The sequence below is a fragment of the Crotalus tigris genome, unplaced genomic scaffold, assembly GCF_016545835.1.
Source record: "Crotalus tigris isolate CLP2741 ecotype Arizona unplaced genomic scaffold, ASM1654583v1 scf7180000017601.7605149639:7615979, whole genome shotgun sequence".
Lineage (NCBI taxonomy): Eukaryota > Metazoa > Chordata > Lepidosauria > Squamata > Viperidae > Crotalus > Crotalus tigris.
The window spans coordinates 2877388-2890381 of record NW_024096505.1 but is presented as its reverse complement, the minus strand read 5'-3'; the positions used below and the strand labels follow the sequence as shown (position 1 = coordinate 2890381).

At 33.2% G+C, this 12994-nt stretch overlaps 1 protein-coding gene across 3 annotated transcripts in view; it reads right to left on the bottom strand.

Annotated features, from left to right (window-relative positions):
* DSCAM (DS cell adhesion molecule) overlaps positions 1 to 12994 on the bottom strand; it is a 351016-nt gene that overhangs the window by 90741 nt on the left and 247281 nt on the right. For all 3 annotated transcript variants that reach the window (XR_005559860.1, XM_039369292.1, XM_039369305.1), the window contains exons 16-17: positions 4198 to 4268; positions 418 to 658 (exon numbers count right to left, since the gene is read on the bottom strand). Coding sequence is in view for 2 of the 3 variants with exons in the window: in XM_039369292.1 (XP_039225226.1) it covers positions 418 to 658; positions 4198 to 4268 (312 nt within the window). In the remaining variant the exon portion in view is untranslated. The remainder of the gene's footprint in view (positions 1 to 417; positions 659 to 4197; positions 4269 to 12994) is intronic.

Genomic DNA, 12994 nt, shown 5'->3' with positions numbered 1-12994 from the left:
ATAGTAGTAATAGCAGGATGTTGACTATGCTCAGATTCCTTCTATTTTCCATGTGGAATGAAGCAAAAAAAGTGCTTCAAATTTAAGAATCCATTCAAGGAGTACAGCATAATTAGGCCACAACATTTGATATTGCATTCAATAAAATGTTAAATTAAAAAATATTGTTTTTTCACAGATATTCAAAAGCAAATTATCCCTAGGGAGCAATTTAGGAAGAGAGAGAAATAGCACCCCAAAAGTGTGGGACAGAGATCTAACTACCCAAAATGACATTAACAGATTGCCCAATAACTACTGCCAGATTATAGCACTGATGCTTAGATGTGATCCTATTTTCTAAAAATATAAAATAACATATAAATTCTGTGAATCCTCAATATAAAAAAAAATAATGTTTTCAAGTTTAGTACCTACCATCCTCAAGAGTAGTAGTGATAATTTCTTGAGAAGATGGTCCTATTCCAGCTCGATTACATGCCTGCACAACCATGCCATATTGTGTGAATTTTTTAAGGTTATCTAAGGTATAAATTTCACTGTCTCCAGTAGTATCAATACTGATGATGTTGAACTGGAAATTGCCTCCTGCGCTGTATTCCCGATAACCAATCTGATAACCACGAATAACTCCATTTTGCAAATGCTTCTTTGGCGCCTAAAGAAGTCAGATGTTGTATACACTTTCAACATAATAAAACATTACCATAATATATTAAATGCTCAGAAAAATTTCCTTTCCCAAAGTCCATACTACTAAAGCAGATTGAGCTGAACTCAAGGTTTATGATGAAATTAAATATAAATTGAATTAAAAATGTAATAACAGCATTTCTGAAGATAAATTAGAAGTATTTCCCTCCTCATAACTGAAGCAATCATTACAGTGAAACTTTAATTTTGTAATTAACTGTAATTTTCAATAATGCTTGCAATAATCTACCCTGAGTCCAGACTATAAATGTCCAAATTTAAGTTTTATTGTAAACTTTCTTTTATAGATAGAAATTCTTCTGTCACTGAATTAGAGCAATCAGCTCCCTAATGTTAATAGTAGAAGGCATTTTTCCCCTAATAATAAAGTGTTAAATACTATCTTATTTGTGAAAATATTAATTCTATTTTCCTAGTGTGGATTCTAATTTCAGGGAAATTTTGTCATGATGACGATAAAAAATTATAATTTTTTTCCCTGAATCAAATGCACTTTTTCACAGAAAAAAAAAGAGAGCAAAGTTGCATTTTCTAATTTTAGAACAATTACTATTACTATGAATCCTATAAAAGATTTTCATTCATTTGAAACATTTTTCAATAAATATATTTACAAATATTTATAAAATTAACCAAAATATTTAGATTATATTTTAATTTAAATTTATTTTGGGTGAAGCATGACACATTTGGATTACTTGGATATATCTATGCTTGTTTTCTTTGCAACAATTTGGAAGTGGTTGCTATTATTTTCTTCCAGGATGTCTTTCAACTTCCTGGACCAGCATATAGTTCTAGGATATCATTGTGACCTCCATTCCACATACTAACCAGGTATGATGCTGCTTAGCCATGGTAGACAACACAGGTGTTTAGCTATGTCAGTGCTTCATGTGAATGATGTGATTTGGAACAGTAATGGTTGCATGAGGTATTGCAGATACAACTACAAAATTTTAATTACTCATAAATTCAACATCATGCCTTAAAAGGTAGTGGATAGCAAAGCAGAAGCTAAATATTGTTAAAGTCTATTGTTTATTTTTTATAAATTGCCAATAATTATAGCGAACCTTTCTTCCTTGAAATATGACGGAAATCTGAGATCCTTGACCTAGACAAACACAATAACTTTCCACGTGAATTTGTTGTCTTAGATAAAAGGCAATTCTTTTCAATTTCTTTTGTTTCTATTCTTATTTTCCATAGGCACAAGAAGTATTACAAAATCATGTTATGTTTTTTTATACTAAATAATTTTCAGTTAATAGAACTCTGAAGTTTATTTATGTATGTGGTAATTTGAACAGATTCTATCAGGACAACAGCAAGATGATCCCAGTATATTTATTAGTGGGTTCTTTATTAATTCTGGGATATTTTTTTAAAAAAGCAATAATATTGCAATTATACTACTCTTTCCATTTTATTGGTGTATGATGGCAGGAGGACATTGATTAGCAAATATATTAATTCAGTGTTAAGAGTCTTAAGTAACTACCCAGTCCTCCAATATATAACAAATATTGGTAGGATAATGTTTTAAAATCTTAATTAGAGCTGTTCAGGTGTTTTTACATGCAGCTTTTAATTTAATCCAGTACCTTTTCTGTAGAAAATAAGCTTGGTTAAAGACTATACTACAGGCTATGGTATTCTTGAATCCAGTAAACTTGGATAGATTTTATCATTTAAGCAAGGCAGTCACACTTTAAATATTGCACATCTCTCTGTCTATCGAGCTGCTCATTTCTACCCATATATATTGATTAAAAAAAAATCTTGGATTCTGATTTGGGGAAAAAAGATCATGGTGATCTGCAGAATTATACAATAGGAAGGAAACAGTTATAACATTGAGACAGACAATCCTCTTTTCTGTATGAATCCATTTTAAAGTATTCCTGACTGGTGACTGCCCAGCCTCTATTTGAACATATCCAGCAACTGGGAGTTCCCTATTTCCCTTTGGTAATTGGTTTCACTGTCATGCTATTGCTATCATTAGCAAAATATTCCTACTATTCATCAAGAATTTGCTTTGCAATAAATGATTATTATTACTCTGTACCTAGTACTATGAGATAGTAGAGAACAGATAATGGCTGCCATTTCTGTGCCATCTCTTTAGATTGTTGAAGACTGCTGTAATATTTTCTCTATAGGCATCTTTTTTATGAGCTAAACATACCAGTTTCCTCTTTTTTTTTCAGAGGTTTCCAAATCTTGTCCTCTGATTATCTTCACTATCTTGCATTGTTTCAGTTTGTTCAAGAATGAAGTACACCTCAAAAGTTTTTTTCTAGATTGACAAAACCCAGTTGGCAATGGCCGATTTTAAAAAGCTAAGGAGAATTGGATCTGGTTAGCATTTGGATGTGAGATAACAAGGAAAGCCCAGAAGTGCTGCTAAATTGGTGGGGAAGATGGTAATGGTGACCCTTTCAATATTATTGCCAGGAAAACTACATGGATACATCCATGCATTCACCAGGAATTAAGCTCATCTTTGAAGAAATCTTATAACTTTATCTTCATGAATATTGGCAGAAAAAGGCATTTGGCATATCAGCTGCCTCAATAGGCTCTTCACACATATATTACAATTCTGTGTCGGGTGCTATTTAGCATTACGTAAATCATTAGGAATGTGAAACATTTCAAGTTCCAAACATTTTGTTTTAGTTTGAAAGAACCATTTAACATAAAGTGTTCAGATGTAGTTCTAAATAAGGAGTGTTTTGAGTGAAAATCACTAGAATAGTTGGTTAGTAATTAAATTCTTTTGATAAAAGGAACAGCCTGTTTCAAATTTCTTCCTAATATATTAGTTTTTTTTCCAAGTAGTGGGATTTTCAACTGTTCAGACTAATAAAAAAAGTTAACCTCATTATCAATTTCCAATAGTTGTCTTTCTATTATCCAAGTTCATCTTATTTCCACAAAAGAACAAAGAATAGAAAGAAAAAAAGCCATTTTTGTATGTTAAAAATATAGAAATATTATACACTAAAAAGATATCTAAAAAAGTTTAGTGCTTTTCAGTTATTCATTTAAAACATTCACAATTCCTCAAAAATCGATTCAATGCACTCAATATAAATAATTTTCTAAACATTAATTACATTTTGGTTCAAGGGTATTGGCATTATAAAGCAAAAGTTGCAGTAATATTTCTCTTAAAATACTATCATATTATGGAAGAAGTTGAGAATAAATCTAAAGTTCCATTTATTTTATATACTGCAGTTGTATTTCTGATAGTAAGATATTCAAAACAGCACAAGCAAAGTACATATAATTGCATGTAAATTTACTTTAGCATGCAATTACGTTCACTTGCATGTGATTTTTAAAAATATAACCATAATATTGTGTGTATAAATTCATCACACTATGCATCTTTTAGCTGAGCCTTATGAGCCCTCAATAAAGCTTGAGGACATAATCTTCTTTTTAAAAACTCATGTATATATTTACCTTCCAGGTTACCCTAATGCTTTGTGAAGATATGGGCTCAAGTTGAACATCCTGAGGTGGTCCATCAGGAGCTGGTAAAAAGACAGATATATGAATTAAAATACTTAGTCTTTTCTTGTAATCCATAAAACAACATACTATATCATGAAACACTCTCAATTTCTAGAATACTGATATACAAGAAAGAGCAGTTGCTAAACTGTTGCTGTGCAGAACAATAAAAGGGTAACAAAAACACGTGACTCAAATAGCTCCATCCTCATCCGAACATCCATGTTGCCATTTCTGCAGCATTCTCCTGTCTGATATGCTGACAATGAGGAATGTTTTTTTTAATTAAAAATTTTTAAAATTTTACAAAATAAGAAAAAACAACCCTCCCCAACCCACCCCAACCCTCCCACTCTCTCCCTCAACTTTCCCAGAGCTGAATATAGGCTTAATTAAATTTTCTTGAATTCTTAAAGAAAAAAAAATATAAACCATAGATTTACGTTACTTAAACTACTAATAGAATAATTAACAATAATATATATATATATATAAAAGACATAAATATTAAACAAAAAAAATACTTAAAAAAAGAAGAATAAAGAGAAAGAAAGAAGAAAAGAAATATAAAAAAGTAAAATAATAATAAAACATATAAAGAAAAAAAATAATACAATCTATAAAATATTAAAATTTGTGTATAAATTATTGATAAACTAAGTAATATTTTTTATATCCAACTTATGTTGTATAAAATCTATCCATTTTTCCCATACCACAAAAAACTTCTCTTGCGATTGATCCTTTAAAAAAGCCGAAATCTTTGCCATTTCCGCCAGATAGGATACTTTAAAAAACCACTCTTGCAAAGTAGGCAAAGATTCCTTCTTCCAGTATTGCCCTACTAACAACCTTGTGGCTGTAATTAAATTTAACATCAATATAACCTCCTTAGTATCACAATCGGTAACAATACCTAGCAAAAACAATTGTGGGGTAAATTTTACCCTCCTTCTAAAAATTCTTTGAATATTCCACCATATCTTAATCCAAAAGGCTTTTATATTTTTACACGACCACCAAATATGGTAATAAGTAGCATCCAAACAACCACATCTCCAACATTTGGGCTGTAAGTCGGGATACATACGAGACATTTTTTGTGGATCAAGGTGCCATCTATAAAACATTTTATAAAAATTCTCCCTTAAGTTCTGGGCTTGTGTAAATTTAACATTTCTCACCCAGATGATTTCCCAGGTATCTAGTAGAACTGGTTCACCAAAATTTTGTGCCCATTTAATCATACATTCTTTAATTAATTCTGGTTCTGAGTCCAATTCTACTAGCAACCCATAAATTCTCTTAATATGAGTTCGTCTTTGATCTTTTACTTGTTTAACAAAATTTTCATCTTCTCTAAGCAAGCCCACATTACGATCTATCTTCCATCTGTCCGCTATTTGTCTGTACTGAAACCATGAATATATAATATTTTCTTGTGCTAAATCTTCCAAAGATTTTAACTGCCAAATTTTACCATCCCATCTAAGCAATTGTGCATAAGAAACACTATCCATCTTAACTCCTCTCCTTATCTCCTCTATCGCATGCCAAGGTATAGCCCATAATGGTATTTTAGAATCACTTCTGTAATATTTCCTCCAAACCCGAAGTAGAGAAATCCTTATAATATGGGATTTAAAAACCCGGTCAACTTTTTTATTAAAAATTAAATAGGCATGCCATCCAAAAAGTAAATCCCAACCCTCCAAGAGGAGTATTTCTACATTTGTTAAATTAACCCAATCACTAATTAATGTTAAGGCCACAGCATCATAATACAATTTCAAATTCGGTACCTTGAGTCCACCTCTCTCACGAATATCTTGTATAATTTTAAGCTTTACTCTTGGTTTTTTCCCCGCCCAGATAAATTTATTGATACCTTTCTGCCATTCATTTAAATTGACCTCATTCTTTAAGATAGGTATCATTTGAAATAAGAAAAGGAATTTAGGCAGGACATTCATTTTAATCGCCGCAATTCTTCCCAAAAGAGATAATTGCAACTTCTCCCAATTTTTCAAGTCTCTTTGTATCCTGACCCACAACCTTTCATAATTATTTTTATACAATTTTACATTAGAGACAGATAAAGTAACCCCCAGATATTTTACCTTATCAACAACCTCAAAATCTGTCAGATTAACCAAAGTCTGCTTATCCATATTAGTCATATTTTTGGGTAATATTTTAGTCTTATTGTTATTAATTTTAAAACCCGAAACCCGTCCATATTGATATATCAATTGTAATACTCTATTACGGAGTGAGTAGGTTGGGACAGGGTAACCACCAAATCATCTGCAAAAGCTCTTAGTTTGTATTCTTTTTTGTTAACTTCTATTCCTTTTATTTGCTGTGATTCTCGAATTTTAATCAACAATATTTCCAAAGTTAAAACAAACAGCAAAGGTGACAATGGACATCCCTGTCTAATCCCCTTTTCTATTATAAAAACCTCTGACAAGCCCCCATTAACTATAAGTTGTGCCATTTGTTTTTGATAAATAGCACCAAGAGCTTGTGAAATTTTTTCTCCAAAGTTCATTTTATCGATTAGTCTTAACATAAATTGCCAATTCAATTGGTCAAAAGCTTTCTCAGCATCTAGAAATATCAATCCTGCAGAGACTTGATTATTTTTATGTAGATATTCTAATAAGTTAATAATTTGTCTGACATTATTCTTCATATACCTTCCAGTTATAAAACCCGTTTGATCCTTATGTATAATCTGACACAAAACCCTCATAAGCCTTTTAGCTAATATTTTTGCAAAAATCTTATAATCTACATTTAAAAGAGATATAGATCTATAATTCTTTGGTAAAGTAAGATCTTGATCTTCTTTTGGAATTAAAGATATAAAGGCTCTGCCCCATGACGGGGGGATCTCTAAACCCTGTAATATATTATTAAAAAGCTGTCTTAAAGGTTGAATCATCTCTTGTACCAAAGTTTTATAATAAATAGATGTCAAACCATCCCTACCCGGTGCTTTACCTAATTTTAGTTCTTTAATCACTGTCTCAATTTCCTCACTAGTAATTGGACTATTAATTTCTTGTTTCTGATCTTCTGTTAATTTGGGGAAGTTGGCTTCATTTAAGTAATTATCTATATCTGAGACCTGTATTTTAGTACTCTTATATAATTTTTGATAATAATCTAAAAAAGATTTCTTAATCAACTCCTTCTGATATACCAATTTACCATTATGATTTATTTTATCTATAATTCTCTGTCTCTGTTGCTTTCTGAGTTGGTAAGCCAACCATCTCCCTGGTTTATTAGCATTACAAAATGTATTTTGTCTCATATACAGTAAGTTAGTTGCAGTTTGATCAGCCATCAACATATTAAATTGTGATTTAAGCAATTTTATAGATTCTTTAACCTTTTCATCTGTAGGATTTGAAATCAAAATTTTTTCTTTTAATTTAATCTCATCTTCCAAATCCTTACGTTTCTGAATCTGCTTTTGTCTGTGAGTATTATTCATTTGTATCAAGATCCCACGCATGAAGGCTTTACCTGCATCCCATACCATTGACATTGATGTTCCCTTATGCATATTTAAAGCAAAATAATCCTTTAAATGCTCCTTTAATTTTTGAACATTCTTTTCTTGTCTAAATAAGTTCTCATTGATCCTCCACGATCTCCTCTCCTCTTTTTCATCAGCCAGCTCCATCCAAACTGGACTATGGTCCGTCAATGTTCTAGGAAAAATCTTAACATTCTTTACCCTAAAATATAAATCAGTTGTAATCAAGAAAAAATCAATTCTTGAAAAAGATTGGTGTCTGTCTGAAAAGAAAGTAAAGTCTCTCTCCTCCTGATTGCGTTCCCGCCAGTAGTCTCTCAGCTCCCAGTCCTCTTTCAAATCAAAAAAGGCTTTAGGTAGTTTAGCCTGTTTAAAAAAAGTAGAAGATCCTTTTTTGTCTCTTTGTATATCTAACACACCTTTCCAATCACCCATTAATATCACAGATCTATAATCCAACAAAGTTAATTTCTGATGTAACAATCTGTAAAATTGTTCCTGTTGTTGGTTTGGTGCATACAACCCCACTATAAGTATTTTCTTCCCATATAAACCAACCTCAATCATAACATATCTCCCTTGAAGATCAGATTCTACCAAACAGGCTGATAAGTTTTGCTTAACATAAATGACTACTCCCCCTTTTTTCCCAGGAGCAGAAGATACAAAATGAGATCCCAAACGAGCATTGGCTAAATGTTTTTGGTCTTTAGATAAAAGATGTGTTTCCTGCAAACAAATAATATCATTATTATGTTGCTTTAAGTAATGAAAGATTTTCTTTCTCTTTTGGGTTCCAGGTCAGGAGCTTTACCATCTCCCTTAACCAAGAGCCTGGAGAAGACTGCTTGAAGATCTGCCATAGAAGAATGTGCTGCAGAACTCTTGGGTCTTGCTCCTCCCACCGGCAACGAAACAATTTCTTGAAGAGATTCTTTAACTTCTTTCTTCTGTTGTTCCTTTTCCTTGCGTCTATGTGCTGCACGAGTCATTCTTTGCTCTTTGATCTCTGTTTGTCGCGACCACTCCACCTGTGGCTTTCCAGCAACCATCACACCTTGTTCCACCTCTTTACCATCCAAAGCTTTCTTCATCATAAATGATGGTGAGCCTGCTCCCAGGACCGAACTGTAAAACTCCTTTGCTTTAGTAACTGTATTGAGTCTATAACGCGTCCCCGCATGGCTCACAACAATACCCGTCGGAATCTCCCATCTAAATGGCATCATTCTTGTTTTAAGTTCATTAGCTAGAAAAGCAAAATCTTTTCTCTTTCTTAAAATTTTAGATGGGATCTCCTTTAAGATAATGACATCTTGAGCAGCAATCTGGAACCTCTTATTATAGAAAGCTTGTATAATTTCATTATGCAGAGATCTCTTTGCAAAATAAATCACCACATCTCTTGGTAGATTCTTTGTTTTGTGACCCAGGAATTAACTCTGTAAACTTTTTCCACTTCTCTAAATATTCCATCTTTCTCCCTATTCAGAATAACAGCAAAGTCATTTACCACAATTTCTGCCAGATCTTGTTGCATATCCTCTTTCAGACCCCTGATTCTTAAAGCATATTCCATTTCCCTATACTGAGACATAACAATGTCATCTTGTGAAATTTCCATCTTTTTTTCCATACCTTCAAATTTATCTTCCAGGGTATCAACCTTTTCTGCAACCTCTTCAACCCTTGAATCAAGCTTCTCAACCACAGAAGCCAGTCCTGATAGAGCCATAACTATATCTTGCCTCAGAATAGTGTTATTCTGCTCTAACAGATTCTTCATTTCTCCTCTGATTTGAGTTTTATTCTGATCTAAAAGCTCCTTCATTTCCCCTCTGATTTCAGTTTTGTTCTGATCTAAAAGGTCCTTCATTTCCTCTCTGATTTGAGATACAGCATTTCCCATTATATCTTTCATGTCTTGTACAGATAATATTGGCAGAGGAGGAGAAGATGGTGGTGTAACTTTAGGTTGTTGTACCGGTGTAGCTTTAGGTTGTTGTACCGGTAAGATCGCAGGGGAAGAAGCCACCTTAGGAACTGTAGAAGCTGCTTGCCTCTTTGAAGCCATTTTTTTAAAAAAGGAAAAATCTTATTTCCTCTTCTTCCTTCTTAAAGAAAATACAATAAAAAATCCTCTAAAAAAAGTAAAAAGCAAAGGAGAGTTTAAAAGCTATTTCAAAAACACGAAACCACCTTCTAAAAAAAAAAGGTTTAAAAAATTTAAATAGAAAAAACTAAATAGTCCATAACATTCCATTTGAATCACTTTCTTCCGAGAAAAGAAAAAAAAAAGCACTTTCAAATCGCCATTTTAGTTTCACTCTCCACACAAGCAAAAAAGAAAGAAAAAGAAAAGAAAATCAGCCTAAACTAAAAAGTAAATAAAAAAATCAATAAGTCCAATTCTTTATCCAGCTCTGTCCGCTTTTAAAAATCACTCACCCAGTCCTTTTAAGCGTGCGGAGATGGTAGCAGCGTTTCGCTTTGTTCCCGAAGGAACAGAGACAGCTGGGAGGCGGAGGCAACCCGAACTCCGAGGGGGCTCTCTTTCTACCCCCCAGAAAAAAATTCCTGGGGGGTTAAGAGGCTCTACCTCTATTCGGGTGATTCTCTACCCCCTCCCTTCACCCGGGAGGGGGATTTCGAGCCGCGGGACAGCTGATCTCTGCTGTGCTCCGCAGTTCTCACGCCGTCCCAGGAGGACGGCTACAATGTAGCCACCATCATCGACGCTATCCACCGGAAGTAATGAGGAATATTGAAAAACAAATGGAATCTTTTTGAGGGTTTTCTCAATGTATTTTATTATCCTTATCTACACTTAGCCATTAAAGGACATATCACAGCAACCTAAAATGCCCAGGAGGAACTAGGCAAAGTCAAATTTCTGATTATGTCATCAACCACATCGCTGATGAAGAATGTTAAATCACAGCCACAGCAAAAGTTTCATTAGGAGAAGAGGAATAACATTAGTTTCAAACAGCAAAAAGCATCTTTATGCTGTCTCCATGGCAGGTTGAGGGTGATATGAAAGCAATGTCATGAGGACATGTCATAAACAATGGGGCATATCTCTGCCACAGTTGGGGAAACATGAACTCTTAGAAACTAGAAGTATTGGGTAAGAAAGAGTAAGCTGGAATTAATGTGCACTCAGAGGGTAGAGAGACAAACTAATAAAAATGGCTGCAGTTCATTTCCAGGTCCAAATTTCTGATGTTAATTTTGATCTCAATACTAGAGAGAGATCAATGATCTACAGGCATAACCCTGTGATGACATGGAAAAACTATTTCATGAAATTTAATTGTTCTGGTTATACCAGAGTTATTAGTGATATGTAACCATACAGAATCTACAGTAAGGGAGGTAAGATTTAATAATACTGTATTTAACTGTGAAACATTATCATTTGTCTATCCAGTTACAGGTAGCTTGCCGTTCTCCGATTTCATTCTGTAAGAATGATTCTAAAATATTTAAACATCAAATAGAACTACATAAAAAGATAATCTCCTGTCATCAGTACCTATAGATCTAATATACAATATTTGAAAAGCATTTCTTTATAATGTTTAAAAGTCCTATATGGATTTCTTTTCAGGAGATCCAACCATGTAGTAATTCAAAGAAAACTAGTTATATAGCCCAAATTGATCTATATTTACCTGAAAATTGTGCTCCCTGGTTACAGTGTAACTGTTTCCAAACTAGTGGTTATAGGATTTCAGTATTAATTAAATTAATTAATAATTTCAGTATTAATTAATTAATCAGCTAAGAAGTCAACCTGATACCCTCCAGATGTATGGACCAATTGCTGAAAAATCTAGGAACTGAAATCCATACTTCTGGCAATCCCCATGGGGTGAGATGCTGACTTGGAAATGCAAAGGCTTGGATTCCAAGATAATTTACAGAAGTATTTAAAGGAAATTGTTAAACTTCCCTGAAACTGACATAAATAGGCTTCTAAGGACACAAGCTATGATAAGGAAATTTATTATAGATAACCTGTAAAGTCATCATCATGAAAGCTTTCCAGTGACTGCTATGTATTTATGGTGAAATCAAAGTTCAAAAATATTTATGTCTCTTTTTGTTGCTTATATATGGCAAGAAAAGCCATTTTGGGGAAGGAAGGGTGGAAGTCTACTTTCAGGCTGTCTCTTGTGACCTTCAAAGAACAGGCTCTCATTGAATGTTTCTTATGCTCTTCTACCCCCCAACCCCCCCCCAAATAAAACCACTCTGGGAAATAAGGGACTCTTGCAAATTCTTTGCAGCAGAATTGTTCAAAATAGAAAATCAATCAGGTTTGGTTAAAATAACATAATTTATGAAGGGAATTTTATTTCATTACTCAGGAATAACCTTTGCAGAAGCTTTTTATACTTTTTTGATGATAGGAAGACAAGGATATATTTTTCCTCAAACTTACTTAAAAGTACATCTCTCAAAACTCAAGCAAAATTTTTACTTTTTGTAAATGTAATGGAAAATAAACAATTCAAATTTCTTAGACCATAAACAACATTCCAGGTATGAAAGTAAGAACATTCTAAGCTAACTTTTTTTTTAAAAAAATCTGTTTATACATATCCTTTTATGCAGAATGTAATTCTGCTGCAAGTCTCTTACATTAAAACAAAACTTTTGTTTTATTCTGTTAGATGCCAAAGTTCAACATGTTTGGCAAAAAATTAACGGAAGGATGGTGTAGATTCCATAATTCTCTTCTTGCTGGAAGAATTTCTTTTATGTGCTACCTTTAAATAAAATATGCCAGTAGCCTGAAGTCACAATGGTATATGATACAGAAGTGCATCTTTGCCAGCAGTGCCCCTCCACCACGCTCCCCTTTTTATTTTTTGTTTCATATTTCATGATGTTGCTTTTGCAAAGTCTTCATTATGTTCTATGCCTCAGGCTTCTTTCAGATGCTTGAGAATCTATACCCATTTAACATGCTTGCAGTAAGTGTGGTGAACTAGAATAAACAAGGATAAATGGTGATGCTTCCATGTGTTCTGCATATATTCCCAGCTGATACTAAGGCAACAAATATTGTGACTCAGCTGAAAGCTTAGATTCCCTCCCTCCCCCATCCCTGTCTTTACTCTGAATATATCAACATGTTTGATTATGATTCCATACAACTGACCTTTAATTCAGCATGGAAAG